The 27,879-nt window shown below is 46.7% G+C and overlaps 1 protein-coding gene across 1 annotated transcript in view; it reads right to left on the reverse strand.

The window, feature by feature from the left end:
* Positions 1–677: 677 nt before the first annotated feature.
* GLDN (gliomedin) overlaps positions 678–27,879 on the reverse strand; it is a 59,841-nt gene continuing 32,639 nt past the window's right edge. Inside the window, exons 3-10 of the mRNA XM_054716229.1 lie at positions 25,340–25,357; positions 24,871–24,978; positions 11,223–11,360; positions 8,542–8,679; positions 5,876–5,959; positions 5,653–5,778; positions 4,339–4,489; positions 678–2,874 (exon numbers count right to left, since the gene is read on the reverse strand). Coding sequence (XP_054572204.1) covers positions 2,397–2,874; positions 4,339–4,489; positions 5,653–5,778; positions 5,876–5,959; positions 8,542–8,679; positions 11,223–11,360; positions 24,871–24,978; positions 25,340–25,357 — 1,241 coding nt within the window. The 3' untranslated portion in view covers positions 678–2,396. The remainder of the gene's footprint in view (positions 2,875–4,338; positions 4,490–5,652; positions 5,779–5,875; positions 5,960–8,541; positions 8,680–11,222; positions 11,361–24,870; positions 24,979–25,339; positions 25,358–27,879) is intronic.

A 27,879-nucleotide genomic window follows, 5' to 3' on the forward strand; every position in this document is an offset into this window, starting at 1 on the left:
GATATCTTGACTTAAAAGTATTCGGTGGTACGTTCTATTTTAGCAGTGAGCCCACACCTTTTTGTCTTTAATCAAGTGCTGCTTGCAGAAAAGAATGAGTCAAATCTTTATTCTTTTCCCTTTGTAAAAACAAACTTTCAACCATATAAAATTACCCATTAGACCTTGATCAAACTCAGCTGTCCTCATATTACTCTGCCATAGCAAAAACAAAACACACATTCCAGTACAACCTTCTCTGGTAGTGAATATATAATTCCTTACCCACAATTAAGGGAACCAAGCTAGCTCAGATATCAAGCAAGACTGGGGTTTCTAAAACGTTTTCCTAAAAGGAATATATGCTAGTTTAATAACTCACCATTTTGGTTGCTACCACACATACGATTAATTACTATTATTACTAACCTGGCTGTTACTATGAAATTATGTTCATATCCAGGCCCCCTGTGTCCAGAAACAGCAACACACATACTTAAATACTTTAAAAGCAGACTGGCATTCATTACACATTGATCTTGAACATGAAACTCTACTTACTTTTCTACAAACATGAATCTGAAAAAGAGTATTTTTAAAAGCTGTGATGACACAACACAATCAATGTAATTAATAAGTGTGTGTGTGTGTGTGTGTGTGTGTGTGTGTGTGTGTGTGCAGGCGGCGGGGTGGGCGGGGGGAGTTGTAGAAACCTTTATTTTGAGAACACAACAAAAAGTTCCCTCATAACTGCCTGGGTATTTTCAGGGGTGGAGAGATTTAAAATCTAAATCTGTACACCCCCTGAGTTTGAAAATGGTTCTTTTAGTAAGGTATAAGACCAGGACTCAGAGTCAATGAGGATAGATTTAGCCCCAATCAAAAAGCTGCAGAAGCTTTCCCCCAAACACATGCATGTATTCGATGAGGGCAAATTGCTGGAAAGTCTCTACGTCAGTTTCCTTAGGTGCCCTCCTGGCTGCAGGACCCCAGTACCTGTGTAGATTCCTCTCTGCTCTCAGTGGCCCGGCCTGGCTGAAGTATGTTTGAAAACGAAGCTGGCAGAAATAGACGTATTCAAGGGCGTTTAGGAGTAAGTTAAACTGGATTTTCTCCTGCTTTCAAGAGGACCAGAGCACATCCTTTCAAACGACATCAGAGAAGGGATAGTTCACTACTGCGTTTTGGAAGGCCACTTAGTTTTATGCTGGCCTCACCCTTTCCCTCTATCAAAAACTCAAACCATATAAATGACCACTTCTTGGTCTGGAATAAACCAAACATAACAAACAGCTCTGGTGAATATGCCCTTCCAAAAACAGGCTCTCTTTATATTCTAAATCAAGGGAGGGCAAAGGGCCAGACGGCCCATGTTTTAGGCTTTGAGGCCACTACTCAACTTTCTTGTAGTGACTCAACTCCGTCATTATAGAGCAAAAGTAGCCACAGACTAATTATAATAATGCATGTAACTAACTGTGCTACAATAAAACTTTATTTACAAACACAGTTGAGGGGATGGCTTTGGCCCAAGGGCCATAGTTTGCCTGCCCCTGTTCCAGTTAACCACAAATGGTGCTTCTCTTCTGAAAACTGCGGAGTGCTTCCCATAGTTGTAGCCCGTTAATGCCCGCACAATATTTAGTACTCTGACAGCGGAGACACAGCTGTGGTAGGAGCCCGAGACCCGAGGATTCAGTTTATGACCCACTGCTGCCAACCAGCAGGATCAGAAGCTGATAGGAACCTGGAGGGGCCTGTAGCTGTTTTACTGGGAAACCTGCACATGTAGCTGTGCTGCTTTTGCTAATCTGGGATCAGCGATCAGGAGCAGAGGATACTGGCCGTTCTGGTGCTGTGGTGGCAGGTGCAGATGCAGAGAAAGGTAATAAACTATGGGTAATGTGCTACTTCAGCAGCCTTAAAGGGCCAGGGCAGCTTCAAGGTGCCAAATATAAGTCGGCACTAAGGAATTCATTGCTCAAGCAATTGGGCTGATCAACTCAGAGGTCAATTTGCTCAGCACATGGCTAAAAACAAACAAACAAAAACAACGACAACACCCGAATATATAAAAGTTGTAGAGCAGCAATAGCCAAGAAACACTGAATTCCCTGCAGGTAGAGAAAATCTTACCCATCATGTTAGCCAGCCCTCTCATATCACCTATGGAAGGGAGAGGTAACTTGCCCAGCTGGTTTGTGGAGGAATTACCAAATCTCAGCCATTTGGTTTCCAATCTGTTATTTTCCTCTAAAGGACCTGAATTTAAAGGGCATTTACCAACCATATAAGGACTCATGTCATGAAATTATGACAGCGAAGTCCCTGGCTCCCCTTAAAGACAGTTTTCTGTTGGGATAGAAATGGTGCCTGAGGACATAGGAAGTTTACAGAGGGGAACAGACTGCATTGCGTCACTGGCTCAATGCAGCTGACAAAAACTGCACAGGATAAAGCATTAAATGGCCATCTTCCCACGAATATAAATGCTGGTCTCTCATATTGTATGATAACATGGCAAGAACAGACTGAGTAGTTCTTAAATCAAAATTTGCATTGATCTGTTTCCCTGCTAACAGATCAAAGGCAAATGTTATCCTCATGTCTTTGGTGTCCGTGACATAGAGGATCCCTCGGGCAATGAATGCGTTGCCGGCCTTGGATTTGGGGTACGTGGTGTTGATATGCTGCACCACAGAGAATGTCCTCTCATCCAGCTGGGCTACCAGAATGCTCGAGCCATCCACACTGGAAGCATAGATAATCCAAAGGCCCTTTTCATCCACAGCTAAATTGAAGTAAGTCTTGGAATTGGCAAAGAGGTATTTTCGATCAAAATACAAGGCATTTTCAAGCTTCAGAGTTCGGGATGTTTCTTTGCCAAATTCAAATCTGAAATGTGTGAAAAAGGTAGATATGAGTCGCCACTTTTTCCGACAAGGGTGGTTTTCTAGGCTCCCCTATTAAACTGGTGCGGGGCCTGAGCCTCTGCATTTCTAGTAAGCTCCCAGGTCATGCTCGTCCTACTGGTCCATCCCAGCGCTATGAGCAGTGGGGTGTGAAGGATAGTGACGGCCTCTAGGTACCCACCTCCCAGCCATGTGAGCCCAGGAAAAGTCCTTCACCTCAAGAGTTCTCGTGTTGGCTGACCTCCTGAAATGCCTTCTCAAAGGTTCCTGGAGCTACAGGGGGCTCCAAAGATGATCTAGTTCAGTCCTTTCGTTTTGCAAGTAAAAAAGGAGAAGTAACAGGCCCAGGATACAAGTAACTCACAGACCCAACTCCAAGTTTGGGGCTGTTTTACTGGGAAACCTGCACGTGCAGGTTCTTCTCCCACCCCATGCTGAAATCTTAAGTAAAAAATTTCACAGCAGCCCTGCCGGCGTGGCTCAGTGGTTGAGCATCAACCTATGAACCAGGAGGTCACAGTTGGATTCCTAGTCAGGGCACATGCCTGGGTTATAGGATTGCTCCCCAGTGGTGGTGGTGGTGGTGGGGTGTGGGGAGTGTATTCAGGAGGCAGCTGATCAATGATTCTCTCTCATCATAGATATTTCTATCTCTCCCTTCCTCTCTGAAATCAATAAAAATATATTTTAAAAAAATTTCCACAGCAGGCTAACTTAAGAAGAAGGTCACCAGCTGGAAGAGATGCAGCAAAGTCATGGCTGGTGGGTGACTGGACAGAGGGAGCTGTGCATGGAGGCTGTCTGATGTGACCAGCTCCAAATCTAGACTGAATCATAACGGGAATTTATGATTCCAGAGGCACCTGCCTGCAGGAATGAAAGTTCGGACATTGGTTACAGGAAAAGAAAAACACCAGAGGGTGCCATTGAGCAGCAGAAGAAATGTGCAGCCTGTGAGTCTGGGGACGTGCACTGAGCCTAACAAACCTGATTCCAGTGAAGAAATACTGGATTTTGGAAAGAACCAGAGAGGAGAGGACTTGAGAGGCCTGGCTGCCCACCTCAGCTTCCTCTGAACACCTGGAACGCAGGACTGCCTTTTGGTCCCTGTCTGGTCCTGGCAGGGACCCACTTCGGGGTGTGGCACCTTCCTGCCAGAGGGAGCCCTGGGTTCTGGCTGCTTCCTGTCTCAGAGGACGAGAAAGCTGCCCCTCTGACCACTCCGGGCCTCCTTCTCTCGGGCTCCAACCTTACTCTGGGTGTCCAGACCAGCAATGAATGCAGACCCAGGCAGGGGCTGGGCCAGGGGCTCACGCTCGTGTCCTGACTGACCTCTGAGTGTGTGCCAGGCCCTGAGGGCACAAAGTGATGGGATCAGGTAACTAAAGCACATAGTAGGTGCTGTCTGGGATGCGGGAGAAGGTGCTGTGGGGCCCACATGACTCACCTCACTATGGTGTTGGATCCTCCTTTGTGGTAGTAGAGAGAGTTGTTGTAAACGGCATGCCCACAGCCGTGGAAATAATACGGGAGGTGGATGAGCGAGTAACTGCCATTCAGCAGGGAGGGCTGGTCTTTGAACTCCTTCACCCTGATGCCTGCAGGAGAGAAGCCCAGGACAGGCTGTTACCTGCTCTTCGGCCTGTCAATCACAGCTGGGGAGGGAGTCTAGCGGGGGGAGGGGGAAGGGTAAATGGAGGGAAGTGGAGGGAGGTGTCCCGTAAGGAGGGTCCTTGTCCAGCTTGAAGAGTCTCAGACTCTCAAACTCACAATGCTATGGTTTCCCTCTGGACACTTTGCCTAAAATTGGATAAGCTACACTCGGGGTACCCTGGTCATGTCCCTGTGACCTGACCAAACTCAAAGGCCAGTTCTCTTCTACGGATTCCCGATTTGTCTTTTGAACGCAGTCTCCACAGAGTCAGCTTTGTGCTCCAGAAAAACTGTCACCCCTCCCCACCTCGCTCTCGATTATTTATAAACTTTTCTATCAGACGGACATAGGCCTAACCCAGGAACAGTTGTTCAGTCCCCTCCTGCCTCCTCCTGCCCTCCACAGCAGCTACTGCTCATTCACATTATTGCTCTTTCCTTTTGAGCCCAGAATGCTTCTCGGCTGGTCATCTGGGAAGTCGCCACCAGCTGGACAGTTAGCCTGGATGAAACGAAGCCGCATATCTCAGCTATTGCTCCGACCAGTGAGCGTGGCGAGACCCCTTCTGGAATGAGGGCACTGCTACCACGACCAGCAGTTCTTGACCACGTCCCTCTGAGGCAGCGTGACTAGGGTCACATGCAGGAGCAGTGTCCCTGGGAGGAGGCACTTCACCTTCCCCCCGGGGGCTCTGTCCAACAGATACCCGAGACCGATGACCAAAGTGCTCTCCCATGGGCGGAGCCAACCTCAGACAGGTGGGCAGTGCAGAAGCCCTCAGCTCTGGCATTCTCCCCCATTGTGCGTTTGGGCTTTCTGAGGCCATCGGTCATAACGCTATATGGTTTCCTTTGGATACTTTGCCTAAAGCTACACTGGGGGTGCCCTGCTCATGATGTCCCTGTGACCTGAACAGCAAGGTTCGCCATCAGTGTCCTCAAAGGAGGAAAGTATTCTGCCCACTCATTTGTGTTTCCCAAAATCAAGAGTCATTGTTACACCAAATAGCGGGGATTTCAGACAGACACCAAGAGGACCAGCCTGCCGGCGGGCAGCAGATGGAAGACACAACAACACAGGTGCAGATCACCTGCCAAGGGAAGGTACCTGAAAAATGTTCAGTCACCCAGACCCGCTCATCACTCTTGTTCGCAGACTCTCGTATCCAAGTCCCAAATGTCTCCGTGACCTTCAGCACTTGCGTTGCGTTTCCAATGGAAGTGATCATGGATTCTACCAAAGGAGGAGAGAAAAAAGTTGCTCACCTCCCAATTATGACTTTAAGGCATCCAATTTCTGAATTTCGAAATAGGATGCTTTGTTTCTGTACCCGCTTGTGGGGAATGGTGTTCATTGACTTTCTCATCGGCTTTTCCCACCAAGGTATCGTCATTGGGGACAGCACATGTCTCACCTAAAACAATAACAACAGTGATCAGGGCAAGCGCAGTCGGCACAGTGAGCGCATCACTCCCCGCCTCAGTCCAGACTAGGCCCATAGGCATCCCTTACAACAGGCCCACCAAGTGTTCTGGTTGCTTGCTTCTAAGCACCACCAAGTCATACACTTCCAAAGTTCCCCCCCCCCCTCATTGGTGAGTTCCCAGCAAGCTTTCCACGACCACAGCTGCTAAGATGGAACCATCCCCAGAGATGTCAATAAGAGGGGAAACGGAGGCCTGAGCCAGTGTGGTCCGGCCCTCAGCAATCCTTGGGGAAGAGGCTTACCGACTCTCTCCTGGCCTCCAGGAGCAGGAGGATTACTTATCGAGATTGCAACTTTCTGGGAGGGTTTTCACTCTCAGGGGGCCGATGGAGAGGTGGGAGGCAGCAGCCTCAGGAGGGACTGAACCGCCAAAGGCAGGGATCACAGAGGAAGAGGAGGCAGCCTGGCCCAGACCGTCTGAGCCCCTCACCACCATCTCCCCACTGCCCCTGCTCAGAGGCCTCCACCCTTGATGGGCACCTGACTCACACTCGGTTTGAGGCTACGCCTGAGCTAGAATCCACCCTCCTCAGTCTGTCACTGTTCCTGTATCAAATGGGCTTAACTCAGACCTTCGGTGATGAGGTGGCTCAGGGCGGCAGAAGCAGGACAGGAGAAGGGGAGGGACATGCCACTGTGAAGACGGGAGGAAGTGGATTGGCGGTAAGGGCCGCGGTCTGGGGCAGGTTGGGGCAAATGGGACTTTCTGGGAAAGGCCAGGCCATTCTGATGGGTTCACACCACCCCGTGGCTGCTAGACTCAAAGCAGCAGCTGGGTGCTCAGTGAGGAAGCTCAGAGCAATCTGGAGCGGTTTCCTTAGCAGCCACCAGGGGGCGGGGCCCTCCGTGATCTCCAAGCTCCTTGCCGCTGGATGAAGTCCCCTTGTCCCGGGTCGGTGCTGACTCGCCCACATACAGTTCCCCTCAGGAGCCTGGGCTTTGTACAAGAAAGGGACAGGGAGGCCCTCCTGTTCTTCGTCTGGAGAAAAGGCTCTCGTTAGTTCCTCAGTACCAACCTGCTTCTGATGCTGAGGCGGGAGGGAGAGAAATGGAACTGGAGCAGGGGAGAGGAACAGTTGTTCAGTCCCCTCCTGCCACGTTCAGGCGCAGGAAGCCTGGCGGCTGAGGACTCAGCTCTAGGGGGCGGCGTGGGAGACGATGGCCTCTCACTGAAACCTTCACAGCTCAGTCTTCCCAACTCTGGGGCCTAGCCCTGCCTCTCAGCAGCGATGCTGGGAGTGCTTCTCCGGGCACCACCATCACTGGCTGGCGGAGCCTTGGCAAGTCAGAGTTCCACAGGCTCAGGTCAGACCTCCCTTCCTCTCAGATGAAGTTCAAAGGTCCCATTCAGCTCACTCTCCAAGGGAAGCTGAACAAAGGGCTGATGCTAATGGAGAGGGTGGTGCTGAATGCCAGTGATGGAACCAAACTTCCAGGGAGAATCCTAATCAGGCTCCATTTATGGGGGGAGAGGGGGTATCACGTGTGACATCTTTGAAAGCACAGATTTGCCCACTCTGATTACAGAGTGCATGGCCCCAAAACACCCTCCAGAAAAAGCAGGTCACCAGAGAGAACTACAGACTGCTCAGGAAGGCGGCTGTGCAATCCAGTGAGTGAGGCAGACACTCCCGGCAGGGCCTCCTGTCTGCCACTGAAGCAACAGCAGCAAGTTGAGCCTCCCTGTGGCTAAGCAGGCGGGCAGATCCCAGGTCTCACCTTGGGGAAGAAGTCCTAGCATCACCTACAAGTATTCTCCATTAGTGTGGATCTTGTTTTTAAGCAGCTGTCAATCCTGTGGCCACACCCATCACAAAATGGCCACAGAACAAGGCCCCTTGGCCTCCTCGCCCTTAGTCTTAAAGTGTGAATTTCCACCTCTGATGGAAGATGCTCTGAGAGCCGGGGCCTTACAGTTAAGTACAGGACTCAAACCCTACAGGGCTGGGTTTGAATCCTAGTTCTGCCACTTACTACTGAGTGTTTCAGTTTTGTGTCTGTAAGTTGGTGACAATAACAATTCCTATGTCCTAGGACTGCTGTGAGAGTGAAATGAACTTAGCAGTTGGCACCGTGCCTGGCACACTCTTAGCACTCAAAGCTTGATGGTGGCAGCGGTAGTGTTGTAGTGTCAGTGGGGATTAACCAGTTTGACCTTCCCCATCATCTCCTCCAGCATCCGCCAAGCCCTTCAAGCTCCAAGAGTGAGCAGCTTAGCCTTCCAGACTATTCTGGGGAGAGGGATGTGCATTTGGCAGAAAGAGAAACAGTCCAGTGACAAGCGAAGGGAGGGAGATGAGGAAAGGGGGAGGGAGGCCCAATTCTAAACTTGCCACCAGGCCTCACCCCAGGATAGACTGCTCAGGCCTCCCACAAACATGTTACAAGGGGGGAACTCCTTGGATAAGATCTCCTCCCTCTGTTTAAAAAACCCGGTCACAAAGCCGGGAGGAAGCCCGGGTTGGGAGCGGTAGTGGGAGAGGCAGGTTCCCTGGGGCAAGGTTGGTGACCTGGGCACTGGCCGTTGAACATGTTTGGCTGCCGCGGGCCTTTGGATCTTCTGCTTCCCGGGGGCCCTGGGGGACCTGGAGGGCCTGGGGGCCCAGGTGGGCCAGGAGGGCCTGGTGGGCCTGGGTCACCTTTGGCACCTGGAGAGAGAGAGAAAGAAGGTGGGGGGAGATTGGTTAAGGAGCCATAATCAGAGTTGGGTTTCACACAGAAGATAAAGAGAATGAGTACCTCCCGGGGGCTCGCCACAGGTGACTGCTCATGCCCTTGTCCACATGGAGCTGAGGAAGCTCCCACAGCCAGGCTGAGCTCCCACTGTGAGCCAGGAACTGCGCTAGAATTTATAAATCTCCTCAGGGCTCCACCCAACCACTCTATGAAGCAGACTCTAAACGACTTCAGTCTCAGGGAAGTCCAGTGCTTTGCCCGAGGTCACGTGAATAGGCTGGAACTCAGGCCCAGGGGTGTCTCACTTCAAAGCTCATCCTTTTGTCACTGGCCATTCGGTGGGTCCCAAACCTGACTGTTCATCAGAATCGTGCAAGGAGCTTTAATACAATTCTAATCGTGGGCTCCCTCCTAGACCAATTAGATCAGAATTGTGGGAAGGTGGGTCATCTGTACTCTTTAAAAAATATATTTTAAAAAAATTTCAATTACAGTTGACATTAGTTTCAGAAGTACAACAGAGTATTAGATAAGTAAGGAACTTACTAAGTAATCATCCTGGTAAGTTGAGGACCCATCAGACACCATCCACAGTTATTAAAATATTATTGACTAGATTCCCTATGCCAGTGATGGGCAACCTTTTGAGCTTGGTGTGTCAAACTTCGCCTAAAAACTGAGCATAACTCGGGTAGTGTGTCACTTTGAGGAAAAAACATTATTTTGCAAATGTTTCATCCTCAGGAGCAGCAAATGTTTTATCCTCGGCATGCGGCTGCCTCAGCGGGCGCGTGTCATCAGAAATGGCTATGCATGTCAGTGCTGACATGTGTGTCATAGGTTCGCCATCACTGCCCTATGCTGTACTTTATATCCCTGTGACTATTTTTATTCATCTGTATTTTTTAAAGTTTCCTACTATGTAGCCAGCCGCAAGAAGCACTGCTCTGTGTGGTAGACATAAGGCGCTCCTGTCCAGCTCTGTGACCTTGAGCAGGCAGCTCAACCCTGCTGAGCCTGTTTCATCTCCTAATCAATCTCCTACTCCTGACCCTGCCTCTTGAGAATGACTGAGGTCACTGGGGCCCCTACACACCTGAAGTCATTCCTCTAGCCTCAGGTGCCAACATGGATGTAGCGCTCTGCAGGGGCTGGTTCTGGAGCTCTTAGGTGCCATCAGGCTGGGCCGCTCAGCCCTTCTGTTCCACTCACCTGGCCAGTCCCATTCTAAGGTCTCTAGCTGCCTCTTCCAAGTCAATCTCTTTAGGGTGGGCAAGCAGGGGTCACAGAGGCCAGAGGCGGGTCTGTGCCCAGGGCAGGGCAGGCATGATCCAACCCTACTACACCTCCTCTGCTCTCTGACCAGAGGACACCCTCAGCTCTGGCCTGGGCTCCTGAATTGGGGTGCACTCAGCATGGTGTGTCATCACCCTTCACTTGTTCAGCAGTATAGGGACCATGCAGTATTCCGGATGTATAGACTTCCCATATAACTGAAGTGTAACATGGTCTTAAATTTTAAAAGTATATTCATGTATAATACCCTGTGAAAACACTTCTTAAATTTTATGCGTTTTGCACAACACCCTCCCATTTATGAAACAAAGCATGCTAAATATAACTTGATCTTTCCTTGATGCTTTGGTCTTAGCACAGTGCCTGGCAAATAGCAGGTGCTCAGTTAATTTTCAGTGGATAGATGGGCAAATGAATGATTAGGGTCATTATTCTGAACATCTATCATCTTAGCTTTTTGAGGACAGATGCCATATCTTGCTCATTTTCACATTCATAATCTCAGCTCTTAGCAAAGTGTCCAATTCATAAATACTGCTCTCTGATGTTCAATAGATGCTTACTGAATACATTAATAGGATAGTTATGTTTTTATGATATAAATGGTCTCCAAAGTCCTGTGCTTTTAAAATTCTTCTGCCTCATCCTCCTCCATGACCATCAATTGTCACCTACTTTATCCACCAGGTGATTGTCTTTCTGTGGCTTTTTGCACCTCCTGCACCTCCCCCATAGACACCAATTATCTGCTTTTAATCTGGGCTGAAAACTGGAAAAAGAAGACCAGCAACCATGGTTGCCCCCATTCTCTATGTCAAAGGCTTAGGATAAAGGCCCGAGGATGGCCCTATCTCTACTGCAAAGGAAACGTCTGCACTTCCTGTCAGTTGTGCTCTGAGGCATCTGAAACACGCTTGCTGACAAGTATTATTCTGGATTGTGCTGGATTTAATGGATATTTGGAAAAAGGAAGTTTTGTTCATCCTAATTTAATCCAGCCATGATGTTTAGACCTGAATTATTTAGCCTACTTCTGTGTAGATCCCAGATTTGGTCTTGCCAGGGGGGTAACATGCACAGTCTTCTCCTTTTTGAAAGCATAGAGCAGATGGCCTCATCAGGCAGATGAGGAGAGAAGACCCGGAGCAGCCCTTGCATTGAAATCCAGACAGGCCTCGCGCCTGTTCCCCCAGGAGAGGGCCCGAGCGCAGCCTCTCACCTGCAGGGAGCACGTCATTGGACACGTCCCCTTTGTCCCCCTTTTCACCCTTCTGCCCTGCGGGGCCCTCATTTCCAGTCAAGCCCAGTTCACCAGGGTCTCCCTTTTCCCCCGGAATTCCTGTGGCTCCAGGTAGCCCTGAGGGGGGAAAAAGATATATTAGTCTTTTGTACAAGAAATTCTGACACACTGCATTGTGATATCATACTGTGCACTTTAAAGGTGAAGCAGCTTCAAACACCAAATACCTAACACACACAACCCCTTTAGGACAGCAGCATGGCCATCACTGAAGAATAGTATTTGCAGGTGGCTCTGATGGGATATTTTTAGACATTTGATTGGAACAACAGGCTGAACAGAGTACTGAACCACAAGAGGGATAGTCTCAGGAAGAGTAGAAAGAAGATGAGGCCTGATCAGAAGTCTGATCCACCCACACAGGTTGGATGCAGCACTGTGCGGGGCTGACTTGGTGCTATAACAGTGGAGATGTCATCTGCATTATTTGCTTGATTCCTCACAACATATTGGAGTGGAGGCTAGGCACTTATCCATACTTTCATTTTTAGAAATTGGAACTAAGCACTACAGTGGTTATAACTGATGCTGCTGAGAGAGTAGCAGAGAGCGATCCAATTCTATCACCAAGGCCCCCTCTGTGGCATTCCCATGCAAAATGCTTTTACTCAAAATAGCAAAACAAGTGAAGCTGCTGTAGGACAGGCATTAAGACGGGTGGTTACAGTGTGAACAAACTGCAGTGGGTGAAACGTCTGCCTCCACTCTCGAGGAGCCATCACTCCAGGAACTGCAGCCCCGCCACACACAGCAGCAGTCGAGATGTGTGCCATGACCTCTCAGCACTACTCTATGGGCAGCACAGGATTTGACCCCTGGGAGAAAGGAAGCAAATAGGTTCATACGACTGTTACAGCTCACCGCTGGTGGGTAGTTTCCACACAGCAGCATGGGGATGGGAACCCAAATAGAGCCTGGCAATTTTGCTTTAGTGAAGAAACAAAAACAAGGATTTGGGGACTAGAGGTGGCTAGAACTTGTGGGGGTAGAATATGAGAGTGGAGGTCGTTGTGTAGAAAGAGCTGGAGAACTTCAGAACTTGGAGTCTTTGGCTGAGAAATGATCTGTGCAGGATGCTAAGGAGGGGAAAGAATGAACAGAAAGCACATCACTACAGAACTCTCAGAGCTTGCACAGGGAAAGTTCTCATTCCCACCAGTCAAGGCAGAGAGATCTCAGACAATATAGGATACTGGGTAGAGTCCTTGGAAAAGTCTTGTCTTAGTAATGGGGCTAAATGAGCCCAAGAGACAAGGCTGCCATGGGTCCATCATAACAATGCTTAAAAATAAGCTTTGAAAGGATTACATGAATCTGCCAACAGTTTAACTGCATGCCCGAATAGAGTCCAAAATTTGTATCATTCAGTCAAGGTGATGCAGCAACTTAACAATTTACGAGAAAATCATGTGATCATCTCAGCAGATGCAGAAAAGGAATTTCATAAAATTCAACACCTATTCTTAATAAAAATTCTCATCAAACTAGGAATAGAGGAAACTTTCTCAATACGGAAAAGGGCACCTATGAAACACCTACAGCTTCCATCATCCTTAATGGTGGAAGACTAAATGCTTTCCCCTAAGATCAGGAATAAGACAAGGTATCTACGCTTATCACTTTTATTTCACACTCTGCTGCAGGTTCTAGCTAGTGCAAAAAAAGCAAGCCAAAAGGAATAAAAGGCAAGCAGATTGGAAAGGATGAATTAAAAATTTTTTTAATTCAGATGACATGTTTATGTAGAAATTTTCATGAAATCTATAAAAGAGCTACTCAACCTCACCAGCACCCAGGGACACTGGGGTCCTGAGAGGGGAAGGAATTGCCCAATATTGTGCAAAGGTATTGCCAGGTATGGATAAATTTACATGATCTACTATTGCAGGGAGCCCCCTGTTCATTTTGATGACAGCTTCTAGAGGTATTTCTCAATAGAGATATTATTCAGAGTGGTAGAGATTTCAGGCAACAGGAAAGACCCGAGGCATGTCTTACTGCAGGAAAAACTTTGATTCCTCTCCAAGTCTATAACCAAGAGGGCTGAGGATCTTTTCTAACTACCGTGTCAGTCTCTATTCCCCTTTTTATAGGCTCTGGCCAAGTGACTGCCCTTTCACCACTCTCCTAAGTGCCATAAACTGGGACAATCCCACAGTCCCCACTCTCTAATGGTTATCCTCTGGCATTACAATTATCCTCTCTCCAGATGAAAAATCAAATCTGGACTGACCCCACCCGCACTGCCTGCTAGCACCACAGGATTCAACATAACTGTCCCAAGTGAATCATAGAATTCCAGATTGGAAGGCACCTAAAAGGTCAATTAGATCAACCTCCCAAATCCTGAAAGCCTCTCCTCATATCTTTTCAGCAATGGGGAGATAACTGCATTCACATCACATCACATCACATCACATCACATCACATCACATCACATCACAGATCGTACCCAAATACACTGCACAGCCATGGAAGGCAGTTAGTCTCTAAAACATAAATCTGAATCTCTTAACACCTTTTCCTTTATGCCGGATGAGTAATACATATTCAAAATGTTTTTTGCTCTTCGATACTCAAGGGACCCTACACAAACCATCCCAAAGAAGACAGTGTATGAGAGAACCTTAAGATGTTGATCACTATTAGTAAATGTAGTGAACAAAGAAACATTTGCTACATTTCAGCCAACCATAAAAAAAAAACCTCAGTGAAAACCATGAAATTCAACTGTAGTGGGGAGTCAGAGGCCTTGGGTTCCCTACCAGCATTGATCTCAGGCAGATGCCATGCACTGAAGGGGGAGCTGTTACACAACAAAGAGGATGTGCAGAAGAGCGGAAGCCCCCCACCTTACTCCACCCCGTTGTCGGCATTTGCTCTGCCATGGATTCAGTATGAGGCAAATCATGCCTCTTGGGTGGTTCATGGCTCATGATACATCTCTCACAACAGCACTGGAAATCCATCAGTCTGGGTCATCCCTGCCCAGGTCATCAGGACATCTTGCTGGAAAGTGGTTTGCTCACTTAAAGAAGCTCTTAATCGGGAATCTCTTCATGAGAAGACTTTCTTTTGTCAGTGTTTTAAATAGGCAATTTGGCACATTATCTGCAGGACACAAAAGATGAGTCCGTTGCCATAGAGTCCAGTCAGCACAATGCACCAAGTATAACTGATATCGTCTAAAGGTTTCACATGCCCAGATTTAGCAAAGCTCAGGGAAATGGTATCTTCTCAGTACCTCAGAGTTTTCTTTTTCAGGCATTTATTCTAGTCACAAAAAGCCTTTCTGCATCATCATCCTATTTTCCCTTCTTTTCTTTTATTCTTTCCTCATATGCCTTTTATTTTCTTTCTCAAAAAGGTCATGTGTGAAACAGGAAATATTCATGCTGTAATGCAGCTGTTGTAAGGCAGCCCCTACAAGGGCAGGTGTTTAAAGCTAAAGATATTAAAGACCTTTGCTTAAAGGTGTATTTTGATACTTATCTGGATGTGCATGATATTTCTTTTTGTTATTGTTAATCCTCCCCTAAGGATATTTTCCCCATTGCTTTTTTAGAGAGAGTGGGAGGGAGGGATGGGAGAGAGAGAAAGAAAAAGAGAGAGAAAGAGACACATTGATAGATTGTCTCCCACACTCACCCAGACTGGGGCCAGGGATTGAACCTGCGATCTTGTGCACAGGCCAACGCTCTAAACACTGAACAACACCAGCCATGGCATGCATTATCATTTTTAAGCATTTGTTAAGAAAGGGTGGGGGCAGAGAGGACATTCCTGGAGCACCCAGCTCAGGTGATTTAAGGAGACTGCACCATTGGGTCCCCAGGACACCAACTACATAAGGTCACCCTACCAAGACTGGGAGTCATAGAAGATCCACCTAATACACAGAAACAAACATAAAGAAGTAGCAAAAATAGGGAGACAAAGAAACATACCCCAAATAGAAGACCAGGAAAATCGCCAGAAAAAGAGCTAACTGAAATGGAGGCAAACAATTTACTAGACATAGAGTTAAAAAAATGGTTATAAGGATGCTCAAGGAACTTAGTAAACACTTCAATAAGGAGTTATCAAGCATTCAAAGGACATAGAAACAATAAAAAAAAACAACAAATCAGAAATGAAGAATACAATACCTGAAATGAAGACTACACTAGAAAGAATAAATAGTAGATTAGATAAAGCAGATAACTGAATCAACAATTTGGAATACAAGGTAGCAAAAAACACCCAATGAGAACAGCAAAAAGAATTTTTAAAAAATGAGGATAGTTTAAGAGACCTTTGGGGTAACATGAATTGTAACCCATGTGCATCATATGGGTACCAGAAGGAGAAGACAGACAGCAGGGATCAAGAACCTATTTGAAGAAATAATGACTGAAAACTTCCCTAATCTAGTGAAGGAAAAAGTCACACAAATTCAGGAAGCACAGAGAGTCCCAAACAAAATGAACTCAAAGAGGCCCACAACAAGATACATCATAATTAAAATGGCAATGGCTAAAGACAAAGAGAGCATCTTAAAAGCAAGAGAAAGACAGCTATGTACATAAGACTGTCAGATGATTTCTCAACAGAAACATTTTCGGCCAAAAAATATTGGTATGAAATATTCAAAGTGATGAAAAGCAAGAAACTTTTATAACCAAGACTATTTTTTCCAGCAAGGCTATCAGTTAAAATTGAAGAAGAAAGAAAGAGCTTATCAGATAAGAAGAAGCTAAAAGAGTTCATCACCACCAAGCCAGTATTATGAGAAATGAAGAACACAGTTCTTAAAGAATAAAATGGAAATATATATGTACCTATCAATAATACCTTTAAGTGTAAATGGCTTAAATGCTTCAATAAGAAGACATAGGATAGCAGAATGGAAAAGAAAACAAGACTTACATATATGTTGTCTATAAGAGAACCAACTTAGAAAAGAAGAGGATACACACAGACTAAAAGTAAACAGATGGAAAAAGATATTTCATGCAAATGGAAATGGAAAAAAAGCTGGGGTAGAAAAACTTATATCAGACAATATAGACTTCAAAACAAAGACCATAACAAGAGACAAAGAAGGACATTACAAAATGCTGAAGGGATCGATCCAACAAGAGGATGTCACCCTTGTAAACATTTATGCATCCAACATAGGCACACCTAAATATGTAAAGTAAATCTTGATGGACATAAAGGGAGAGATTGATAGTACTAAAGTCATAATAGGGGATTAAAACACCACATGGACATCAATGGGTAGATCATCCAGACAGAAAATCGATAAGAAAATGGTGGCCTTAAATGACACACTATATCACAAGGATTTAATCGCTATCTTCAGAGCAATTCCACCCCAAAGCAGCATATACATTCTTTTCAAATGCACATGGAACATTTTCTAGGACAATCCACAAGTTAGTACACAAAACAAGTTTCAATAGTTTTAAGAAGATTGAAATGCATCTTCATGCATTCAATATCATGCATCTTCTCTGGCCATTATGGTATGAAATTAGAAATCAATCACAAGAGAAAAACTGAAAAACATGCAAAGACCTGGAAGGTAAATAACATGTTACTAAACAATGAATGAGTTAACAATGACATCAAGGAAGCAATCAAAAGATACCTTTAAACAAATGAAAATGAGAACACAACAATGTATGGGACACAGCAAAAGTAGTTCTAAGAGGGAAATTCATAGCATTAAGGTTTACAACAAGAAACAAGAAAACTTTAAATAAACAATCTAACGTTACACTTAAACAAACTAGAGAAAGCATAACAAACAAAGCTCAAAGTGAGTAGAAGGAACAAAATAATAAATATAGGACCAGGACTAAATAAAACAGTCTAAAAAGCAATACAAAATATCAAGACATGAAGAACTGGCTCTTTGAAAAGATAAATAAGATTAACAAACCTTTAGCCAGATTCATCAAGAAAAAAAGAAGGACCCTTGCCCAGCCAGAGTGGCTCAATGGTTGAGCACTGACCTATGAACCAGGAGGTCATGGTTTGATTCCTGGTCAGGGCATATGCCCGGGTGGCAGTCTTGATCCCCAGTGTGGGGAGTGCAGGAGGCAGCTGATCGATGATTCTCTCATCATTGATGTTTCTAACTCTCTATTTCTCTCTCTGAAATCAATAAAACATATTTTTTTAAAAAGAGGGAGAACCCAAATAAATAAAATATAAAATGAAAGAGAAATAACAACTGACACCAAAGAAATACAAAGGATTGTAAGAAAATATAAACAACTATATGCCAACAAATAGGACAATCTGGACAAATTAGATAAATTCTTAGAAACATATAATCTTCCAAGACTGAATCAGGAAGAATCAGAAAATCTGAATAGACAGATTACAACTAATGAAATTGAAGCAGTAATAAAGAAAAAAAAAACAAAACCTGACAAACTCCAACAAACAAAAGTCCTAGACCAGATGGCTTCACAAGTGAATTTTACCAAATATTCAAAGAAGAACTAATACCTATCCTTCTCAAATTATTCCAAAAAAATTCAAAAGGAGGGAAGACTACTAAGTTCATTTTACAAAGCCAGATTATCATAATTTTAAAACCAGATAGATAAAGACACTGGAAGCAAAGAAAATTATAGGCCAATATCTTTGATGAATATAAATGCTAAAATCATCAACAAAATATTAGCAAACCAGATCCAGCAACACATTAAAAAGATAATACACTATGCTTAAGTGGGATTTACTCTAGGGATGCAATGTTGGTACAAAATCCACAAATCAATAAACATGATACACCACATACTAGTAAACAAAATTAAGATAAAAATCACATGATGATATCAAAAGATGTAGAAAAAAACATTTGATAAAATCCAGCCCCCATTTACGATTAAAAAAAGCTCAGCAAAGTGGGAATAGAGGGATCATATCTCAACATAATAAAGGCCATATATGACAAACCCATAGCCACCATCATATTCAATGGGAAAAAACTAAAAGCATTTCTCTTAAGATTAGCAACAAAGCAGGGATGTCCATCTTTTCCACTCTTATTCAGTACTAGAGGCCTGGTGCATGAAATTCGTGCACTCAGGGGGAGTCCATCAGCCTGGCCTGCACCCTTTCACAGTCCGGGAGCCCTCAGGGGATGTCTGACTGACAGCTTAGGCCCGCCACTGTTGCTGCGCTCTCCAGCTGTCAGCCTGACTCCAGCCAGCCATGAGCCTGGCTCCTACATTGAGCATCTGCCCCCTGGTGGTCAGTGCACATCATAGCAAGCAGTTGAGTGGCCTTAGCATATCATTAGCATATTATGCTTTGATTAGTTGAACAGACAATCGGACGACCAGACATTTAGCATATTAGGCTTTTATTACATAGGGTAGTATTGGAAGTCCTAGCCACAGCAATCAGACAAAAAGAAGACATAAAAGGCTTTCAAATTGGAAAGGAAGAAGTAAAATTGTCATTATTTGCAGATGACATGATAATATATAGAGAATCCTAAAGATTCAATCAAAAGACTACTAGAACTGATAAATGAATTCAGTAAAGCAGCAGGATACAAAATAAATATCCAGAAATCAGTTTCCTTTTATACACCAATAATGAACTATCATAAATGAAAACTAAGAAATAATGCCATTTACAAATGTATCAAAAAGCAATAAAATACCTAGGAATAAATTGAACCAAGGTTGTAAAAGTCCTATACTCAGAAAATCATAAGACACTGAAAAAAGAAATTGAAGAAGATGCAAATAAGTGGAAGCAAATATTGTGTTCATGGATAGGGAGAATTAACATCATTAAAATGTCCATACTACCCAAAGCAATATGTAGATTCAACCACAATTCCTATTAAGATACCAATGTCATACTCCACAGAACTAGAACAAATATTTCAAAAATTTATATGGAACCACAAATAGCCTCAGCAATCTCAAGAAAGAACAATACTGGAGGAATCATGTTACCTGATATCAAAGTATACCACAAGGCCATATTAATAAAAACAGTATGGTACTGGCATAAAAACATATAGATCAATGGAACAGAATAGAGAGCCCAGAAATATACCCATGCCTTTATAGTCAACTAGAGGCCCAGTGTACAAAGTTCATGCACGGAGGGGAGGGGGCGGGTCCCTCAGCCCAGCCTGCGCTCTCGGGGGATGTCTGACTGCCAATTTAGGCCTGATCCTTATTTCATTGTAGTGTTGTTTATAGTAGCCAAGACTTGGGAATAGCCCAAGTGCCCATCAATAGGTGAGTGGATAAAAAAGCTGTGGTACATTTACACAATGGAATACTACTCGGCTGTAAAAAAGAAGGAAACCTTACCTTTGCGACAGCATGGATGGACCTGGAGAGCATTATGTTAAGTGAAGTAAGCCAGTTAGAGAAAGACAAGTACCATATAATTTCACTTATATGTGGAATCTAATGGGGAAAAAAAAAACAACTAACAAAATAGAAACAGACTCATAGATACAGAGAACAGACTGACAATTGTTAGAGGGTAGGTGGGTAAGGAGCTGGGTGAAAAAGATGAAGTAATCTAGCAAAAAAACAAACAACAAAAAAAAACCCCCCACACCAAAACCCTCAGAGACACAGGCAGTAGTATGGTGATTTCCAAAGGGAAAGGGGGTTGGGAGAGGATGAAGAGGGTACAGGCTGGATAAGTGGTGACAGAAGGAGAGGACTTTGGGTGGTGAACACACAATACAATCTACAGATGATGTATTATAGACTTGTACACCTGAAACCTATCTATTTTATTTAACCAATGCCACCCCAATACGTTCAATAAAAATAAAAATAAAAAAGCAAGGGTCATGGACATTTTGTCTACATACAAAATGTTTTGTCTTTGCCCTCTTATGACTATTGCCTGTGACACGTTCCCTTTGTCTGTAAATAAAATCTCCTTGTCCACGCGCTGGCCGTGCGCTGGTGTCAGAAGCGCCCTGCGACCTAATCACACGCACCATCAGAAGACCCGGGGGGGTGGGGGGGGGCACTCCCCGCCGCCCCACTCCGATGTGCTCAGTGATACTATCGCTGTGTCGCCTGGGCTCTGGCAGGCTTCGAGTCAGCACATTCTGCCAGGGGAGACAGCCCAGATCTGCTTGCCTAGGTCCTGTGCTACAAGGGGCTCTCTGCTATTTTTCTTCCTCCGTGGCGCCCACTCAAAACAAACCGTCTCACCAGCGTTAGAGTTGGGGGTTGTGCAACGCTGCAGGGGTCAACTCCAGCATCTTCTCAGCAGGGGGTGAGGGAGGATGGCTTATTTTTGGCAGGACCATCTGTCACAGACTGAGGGTGGGGGGAAGGGTACTGGAGGGTGTCCACAATACCCAGTCCCAAGACGGGGATGAATAAGGAGGAGGGTGTTTATTTCTGTTTTTATGAGGATTTGATTTTTAGAGAAGACACTGCAGCATTAACTCTTAAGTGAGACAGTAAGACACATGGAGAGAGAAAGTAAATGTTTGGTTTTGAGGCAACAGAATGTCAAACTTAATATAAGATGCTAGTTGCAAAATGACAACATTTAAGTCTCTTTTAGTTCAATTCTTATCTCCAAATCTAAGTCAGTGTTTTCAAATGAATACAGGTATTTCCACTTAGATTTCCTTTAGGTATAAAACCAAGTTTCTCCTTCCCATTTTTGGTAACAATAGCTAACACTAAAATACCACTTACATCCTATATATATATTAATTCACTCACTCTTCCTAATAATGCTATGTGGTTGGTACTATTATTGTCCCCGTTATACAGATGAGGAAACCATGGCACAGAGTGATTAAGTAACTTGCCCCAGGGCACACAGCTACCAAGTGGAAGAGCCAGAACTCGACCTAAGCCAGTGGTCGGCAAACTCATTAGTCAACAGAGCCAAATATCAACAGTACAACGATTGAAATTTCTTTTGAGAGCCAAATTTTTTAAACTTAAACTTCTTCTAATGCCACTTCTTCAAAATAGACTCACCCAGGCTGTGGTATTTTGTGGAAGAGCCACACTCAAGGGGCCAAAGAGCCGCATGTGTCTTGAGAGCAGCAGTTTGCTGACCATGGACCTAAGCCATTGGCTTTGGCTCCATGCTAGTCCTGCATCGTGCTTAGCACTCCTAAGGTCATTAACTGAGGGTTATCTTTGATGCTTCAATCTCTTGGAAACAATGGTTAGGCTAGAGCTCTGAAATTCTGATTTCATCAGACCAGTGTATCTCAAAGCACCCTGTTCTTTCCTTCAAATGTGTATCTAATGTGATTACCGATGTACCACACTGCTGACTGTGAACAATCAGATGGAAAGGGGTCCAGAGGGGGAGCTGTGTCTGCTTTGTTTCCCCAGCAGCATTCTCAATCTGTCCCATAAATATTTGCTGACAAACACTCCCACCCGCTTCTGCTGTCCTCAGCCTCCCCCGTCGGCTCACCTGGAGGCTCACTTCTACGTGGTCACTAGATGCTACTGCTCCTCAGGGCTCCACCCAGGCTCCCCCACAGCCACGTCCACATGCCCGTGGTCTCTGATACTCCGCCCTGTAGACCTCTAGCCCGCTGGTCTCCTCTGACTGCAGACCTGCATCCCCAAGGCCCCCCGACATCTCCTCCCCTGGTGTCTCAGTCTCAGCACATGCCACGCTGAGCTCCTGACAGCCTCCCTGAACCTGAGTCAGTGCAGGGCTCCCACCTGGGGGCAGAGCAGTCAGGCAGTGCAGAGACCTGGAGTCTGCCTGAGGGCCTCCCTCCCCCACCTCTGTTTATCCACCTGCCATCAGGGACTGCAGATTTCACCCCCAAATACCCACTCCATTTGTCTCTCCATACCCATTCCCGCCATCCCTTTCGCCTGCTCTTTGAGAAGTTTCTGAACGTCTCCCTGCCTCCACACTTGCTTGTCTCCTGTGCTTATTTCAATGTGTTCCATGCACATTGGTTCTTATGAAGGCAGATCTGATCACGTCACTCTCTCCTGCTGGAACCCCTCTGTGGCTTCTCCTGCTCTCAGGATAAAGACATTCCCCCTCCGTGGCTGTGCCATCCCGGGTGCCCTGCAAGAAAGTTGACTGCGGGGTGGTATGGACATGCATTCTAGGCTCAGGTAGGGAGCAGGAGGGAAAGCTCAGCCCAGGGCCCTTAGCAGGGTGACTGCGGACAGCACAGCCCTTGCTCTGGAGTCTGAGCTGGCCCAGGGCTGAGCAAAGCTTTCAACAAACTCTTTCCATAGAGCCAGGCTCTTCCAATGGCCTTTGTCTCTGTATAATAGAAGGGCGGTTAGTCTCCACTTCCCCTGGCCAAGGGTGAGGTTAGTCACCTGTTGGGCCCTTGGTGACTCCAGTTCTAACGTGGACCTTAGTGGAAACTTCTTGTTCTACGTTCTAACGTTGCTGAACCTGGAGGCCGCCCTCACTGGGAAGGCCTGTGTCTTTGCTGCCCTTTCTGTGGGATCTCCAGGAAATGAGGACTTGGTCAACCCCCAGAGAAACAGAATCCAGCACCTTCTCACCCCTCACTGTTGCCCCTCTCCAAGCCTCCTCCCTTCTGCCCTGCAGCCTCCCCGGCACAGCCGCCAGGGTGGCGGGTTCCCCAGTGGGGCAGGGCAGGTCTCTGCTCTGCTGTAAATCCTGCCCATCTCGCTCTAAGCACAAACCACAGTTCTTCAAATGCCCAGGGCCAACCTGATTTGTCCTCTTTCCTTTCTGGTCTTAACTTGACCACGGTTACCTCTCATTCTCTGTCCGGCCACCCTGGCTTCCTTGTGGCTTCTCAGACTCATGGGGGGCAAGCTGTCCTCCCAGGTTCTGCTGGAACCCTCTCCCCAGGCCCCCGCTCTCACCTCCTCCAGGTGTTTGCTCAAAGCTCCCTTCCCAGGGGTCTTACATGGCTTCCCACTCCACAGTCACCCCCCACACACCCCATTCCCTCTCCTGGCTCTATATTTCCCCTTACCACCGTGTAACAATCTACTCTACTTGTTAATCTTGTTGACTGTTCCTTCTCCCAGCTTAGAATTTAAGCGTTATAAGGGCAGGGATGTTGTGAGCGTTTTCACTTCTGGATCTCCAGCATCTACAACAGTACCTGCCACATAAACATGCATTACCTGAGTGGACAGACCTTTGCTTTGCCCTCACTGGGTTGTGGGCCGCATGCTAAGCTCACCTCTGCAAAGCCAGAGCCCTTCTGGAAACCCACACCCTTCCCCCGGCCCACGCCCATCCCAGCACAGTGGCTGCCTCCCCTCAGCTGCCCCTCATACACTCGTTGCTGAATCCTTAGGACTGGGTCACATTTCTGGGGGCTTCCCAGGATAAACCAAATGTCTGTACACTGCCGGTCATCATTATTCAATGCTGATGTTCATTTATAATTATTATCCAACACGGAACAATCCATTGCTGCTCTGTAGCACGGGCTGTAATTACCGGCCTTCTGGGGGCTGTGTTGCCCATTGTCACAGGGGCTGCCCCCTGGGAACGTGAGCACGCAGGTTTGGCCAAGTGGCAAAGCCCCTCCACGACTCTCCCTCTCCACGGGCTCTCACTTACATTGTTATGGGAGTAAGAGCAGAGTGCTGGGAGGGGGACTGTGCTGTCTGGAAGAATCTCCCAGTAGCTCTTCTAGCCCAGAGCCACGTGAGCGGGAGTAGCAGGGCCCCAAAGTTGGAAATAAACTAGAGGGTGTGATGGAACCTCCTCCCGCCCAGAGACTGAGAGCCAGGCCTCCTAGAGGCCTCCTGAGCAGCCCTACCCCTGGCACTCGAGCTTCCACATGCCACATGCAGCTTTCTTCAGTGAATCTGCCCTGCAGGCCTTTCCCCGGCCCCCCTGAATTGGTACTCAGAGCCCCTCAGAACCCGCCCGCTCGCCCCCTGCCTCCTGCCAGGCCCCGCAGGAGCCCTGCCTTTCACTGACCCCTGGACACACCTGACACCTCGGTGCTTCGGGGCCTCGGCTCGGGTGATGGCAGCACCGCTGCTCACAGAGGCACAGGCAGTCTCTCGGAGAGGCCACCACATCTCTGTAATCACCCTGTGGCCCCTGGACAGGAGGCCCTTTCAGCTGGGACCCCACAACCCGAGTGGAGGCCTCAGGGAGGCCGGGAGGCCACCAGTCCATTCAAATCATTCCAGCTATTCCTCTACTAGGAAAACTCAGGGGCTGACATCACACAACTGATTTTCAATCAATCACATTTCTGGGCAGAAGAAGGCAGTGAGAGGGCAAGGCAGGAACTGACCCTGGAAAGACTTGGGGCGTGACACATGCAGCCAGCACACAGCCCATGGCGTGCCCTGCCCTGGGCTCCGGCTCCCGCCCCTTCCATCTGTCAGTCTGCATCAGAGCAAGCAGTTTCCAGGGAGACAAACCATTGTCAGTACCAACAAGAATGCCCTTGTCCCCCGAAACACAACAACTTCCAGGCAAGAGTCGAACCAGCCTTGCCTGCAAAGATACAACACTTTCTAGCCACTGCACACACATTAGCCCATTCAAAATGCAGTAGCAGAAATGAGCAATAAGGTAAATAATGAAAGAGTTGCCAAAATACCAATTTTTCCTCTTTTTCCATTTGCTCCTTTTTCGCCCTTTGGGCCCTGGGGACCAGGCTGTCCATCCGACCCGTTGTGTCCTGGTAGCCCATCAACTCCTGGCGGTCCTGCATCAAACACGGGAAACAAACATTAAAAACATCTCTTCACTGAAGTTCAGGTCATTCCCTGAAGCCAGTAAACTGGGCAGCATTGACACCTTTCCCAGATCCTTCCCGCTTCTTCCCTCCCTTAGTCTCCTTTGCTACCCTGGCCTGGAGCAGTGACAGGTGGGGGATGGTGAAGGCAGGCTCTCAAGTGGGAGGGGCAGGAGAGTTCAAGATTGGGGCAGAGAGAAGGGGGACACGTGATAGTTGGGGTTGGCTCTAGAATCTTTCCCCTTCCCCACCTTAGTCCCTTCTGAGTGATCCTGGGGAGTTAGCCACCCATATTCCCCCCTATGAACTAGGAAAAGCCATGGGCTCTTACCTGGTGGGCCAGGTGGGCCTAGAATAGGAAAAGAAATTTAAATGGTGAACTATAGGTGGAGGAAAGCAAAGCCAGCTCCACACCCCAAAATTATTTCCCCCCTCTTAGAATGTACTGGCAAGGAACCACCCCATGCCTTTTACTTAGAAGTCAGTATATTTACCCAAAAGATTCTTAAAATCAAGTCAGTACAGGCACATTTGCCAACCAAAACCACTTTAAGTTTCAGTGGACCAAGAATAATTGTATTGATTCAGAAATCAGTCACCTCTCAAGCAATCAACTTAATTCAATGAGGTTGGGTGACAATACAGGTAGGCACTACAGCCCTGGCACAGGTAAGTGCCGGCATTGCAGGGCTGAGGTCTGGCTGTCCCGAGAGCAGTCCCAAGCGCTCCCAGCCAGCCAGTGTGTCTCCCGCTAGGCCACTGAGGGAGGCTGACAGCAGAAGCTGGTTCACCTCCCAGGTCTCTATTTTGTTGCACGAAATAGCCCAGGACGAATTGAGGGCCCAGATCAGGTAGCAAATAGTTTCCTTGGTGTGTAATTACCCAGAAAATCTAAGGGTGTTCAGATGGATCATTTACACATAATCTATCAAAAGGATTTTGCTTTCCCAAATAGGAGAGTCTTCTTATCAGTTATTCCATGTGAGCACTCAGACAAGCTGGTGAGGCTGTAGCGGGAGCAGCTGAGGTCCTTCTGTTCTCCAGGCTGCATGTGATCACCAGTACTACAGGGGAAAGGTCTTCCATAAATCCAAGCTGTGACCTTTCAGAAAGGTCACCATTTACTAAGCACCTACTATGTGCACCAAAATTCACTAAGCAGCAGCAAGCTTGGCCCCTGTGTGCATTGTGTTGACAACCTACCAGGCGAAGGTAGATACTTTGCAATCACAATGAAATGTGAGGGAGCTGCAGAGAAGCAAAACCCCAAAGGGGTGCTGGGGCAGCCTGGGCACACGGCTGTCTGGGAGGCCTCCAGAGAGGGTGAGCCTGGAGCTGGGGCACCGAAGAAACAATGGGCCTGGGATGGCTGCAGGGGTGAGGGCTGGACATCCCATGGAGGAGCAAAAGTACAGAGGTGGGAATGTGTATGATTCAAGGTGAGAAAGGAAGAAGATAGATCAAGCTGGTGTGTGGGGATGAGGCCGATAAGGGGCAGCGGCACTTGATTGCCAAGCAGAGAGGTGTGGACAGTATCTGTGAGGCAGTGGGGAGCTACAGTAGGTTATTAAGCAGGGGAGAGGGGTGATACCATGAAGTCAGTGCATTTGAGATCTCCTCTATAGATGGAAGTTGAAGAGAACTTGGGAATAAGACGAGAGAGAGAAAGAAAGAGGGGAAAAAGAAAGGATGGAGAGAAAATACCCAGAAAGTCTTTGTAGTTAAAATTAGGGGTGAGGCTATGGATAAATGTGGTTGGTGACTGTAGAGTTGTGGAGAAAGCTAGACATTCCAGAGGTATTTCAGTAGAATGAGCAAGGTTCTGTGTGAGGCCAAAAAAGGCCTGGGATATTAATGGAGAGAGGCTATTTTACATACATGGGGACTCATGGAAGAACACGTGTTTGAAGGTATGCTTTCAATACATATGTCCTATCCTCCCTCGAGGGTAGGGGGAGGGTGGGGGGAGGGGGAGAGTTCAACCAAAGGACCTGTATGCATGCATATAAGCCTATCCAACGGTTAAGTTCAACAGGGGATTGGGGCATGCATGGGGAGAGGGGTGGGATGGGAATGGGGGGATGAGGACAAATATGTGACACCTTAATCAATAAAGAAATTAAAAAAAAAAAAAAAAAATACATATGTCCTACCTCGGGCCAAAAAAATTTGCTGAAAATGGCACCACATTTTTAGGATTAGTGTAGCCTGTGCTACATGACTCTGCCGCAAGATGGCGCGCGCGCGCGCACACACACACACACACACACACACACACACACACACACACTGGATAGTTGACAGAGGTCCAAAGAAATCAATCAATCTAATTCCCGACTGCAGATGGAGCCAAATTCTTATGTGCAGATTGGTAAGGGGTGGGTGGGGGAAGGAGGTAAACAAGTAAGACCAACTGTATATAATAGGCTTCAAAGTTCCCAGGACAGTCACACCATTTCCAGGCAGTGGGACTACTGGAGAGAGGTCCTAGCTGGAACTATATGTTTAGGACACATTAGCCATGGCCAAGGGTGTCACTAGAGTGAAGTGCTTAGATTAGGGTTTCCTGATAAAAGATCCATGGACACCCTATGGCTACAGTTCTTAGTCATTTGAGTCCACAAAATCGCCTGGAATGCTTGTTACAATGCAGCGACCTGGGTCCCATCCGGAGATTCTAATCCAGTTTGGATGTAGAGGCCCAGGAACCTGAATTTTTATCGAGCATGACTGGGATGCAGATGGTCCTGGGTCTCCTCCCTCCACCCCACACCTGATGTGAACATTTTCTTGGAAAAGAATCAATCACTATCAGCAGATCCTTGAAGGGGTCCCTGATCCTAGAAAGGTTGAGAGCTATTCATTTTGAGG

This window comes from Eptesicus fuscus, chromosome 5, assembly GCF_027574615.1.
Source record: "Eptesicus fuscus isolate TK198812 chromosome 5, DD_ASM_mEF_20220401, whole genome shotgun sequence".
In the NCBI taxonomy this organism is placed as follows: Eukaryota; Metazoa; Chordata; class Mammalia; order Chiroptera; family Vespertilionidae; genus Eptesicus; species Eptesicus fuscus.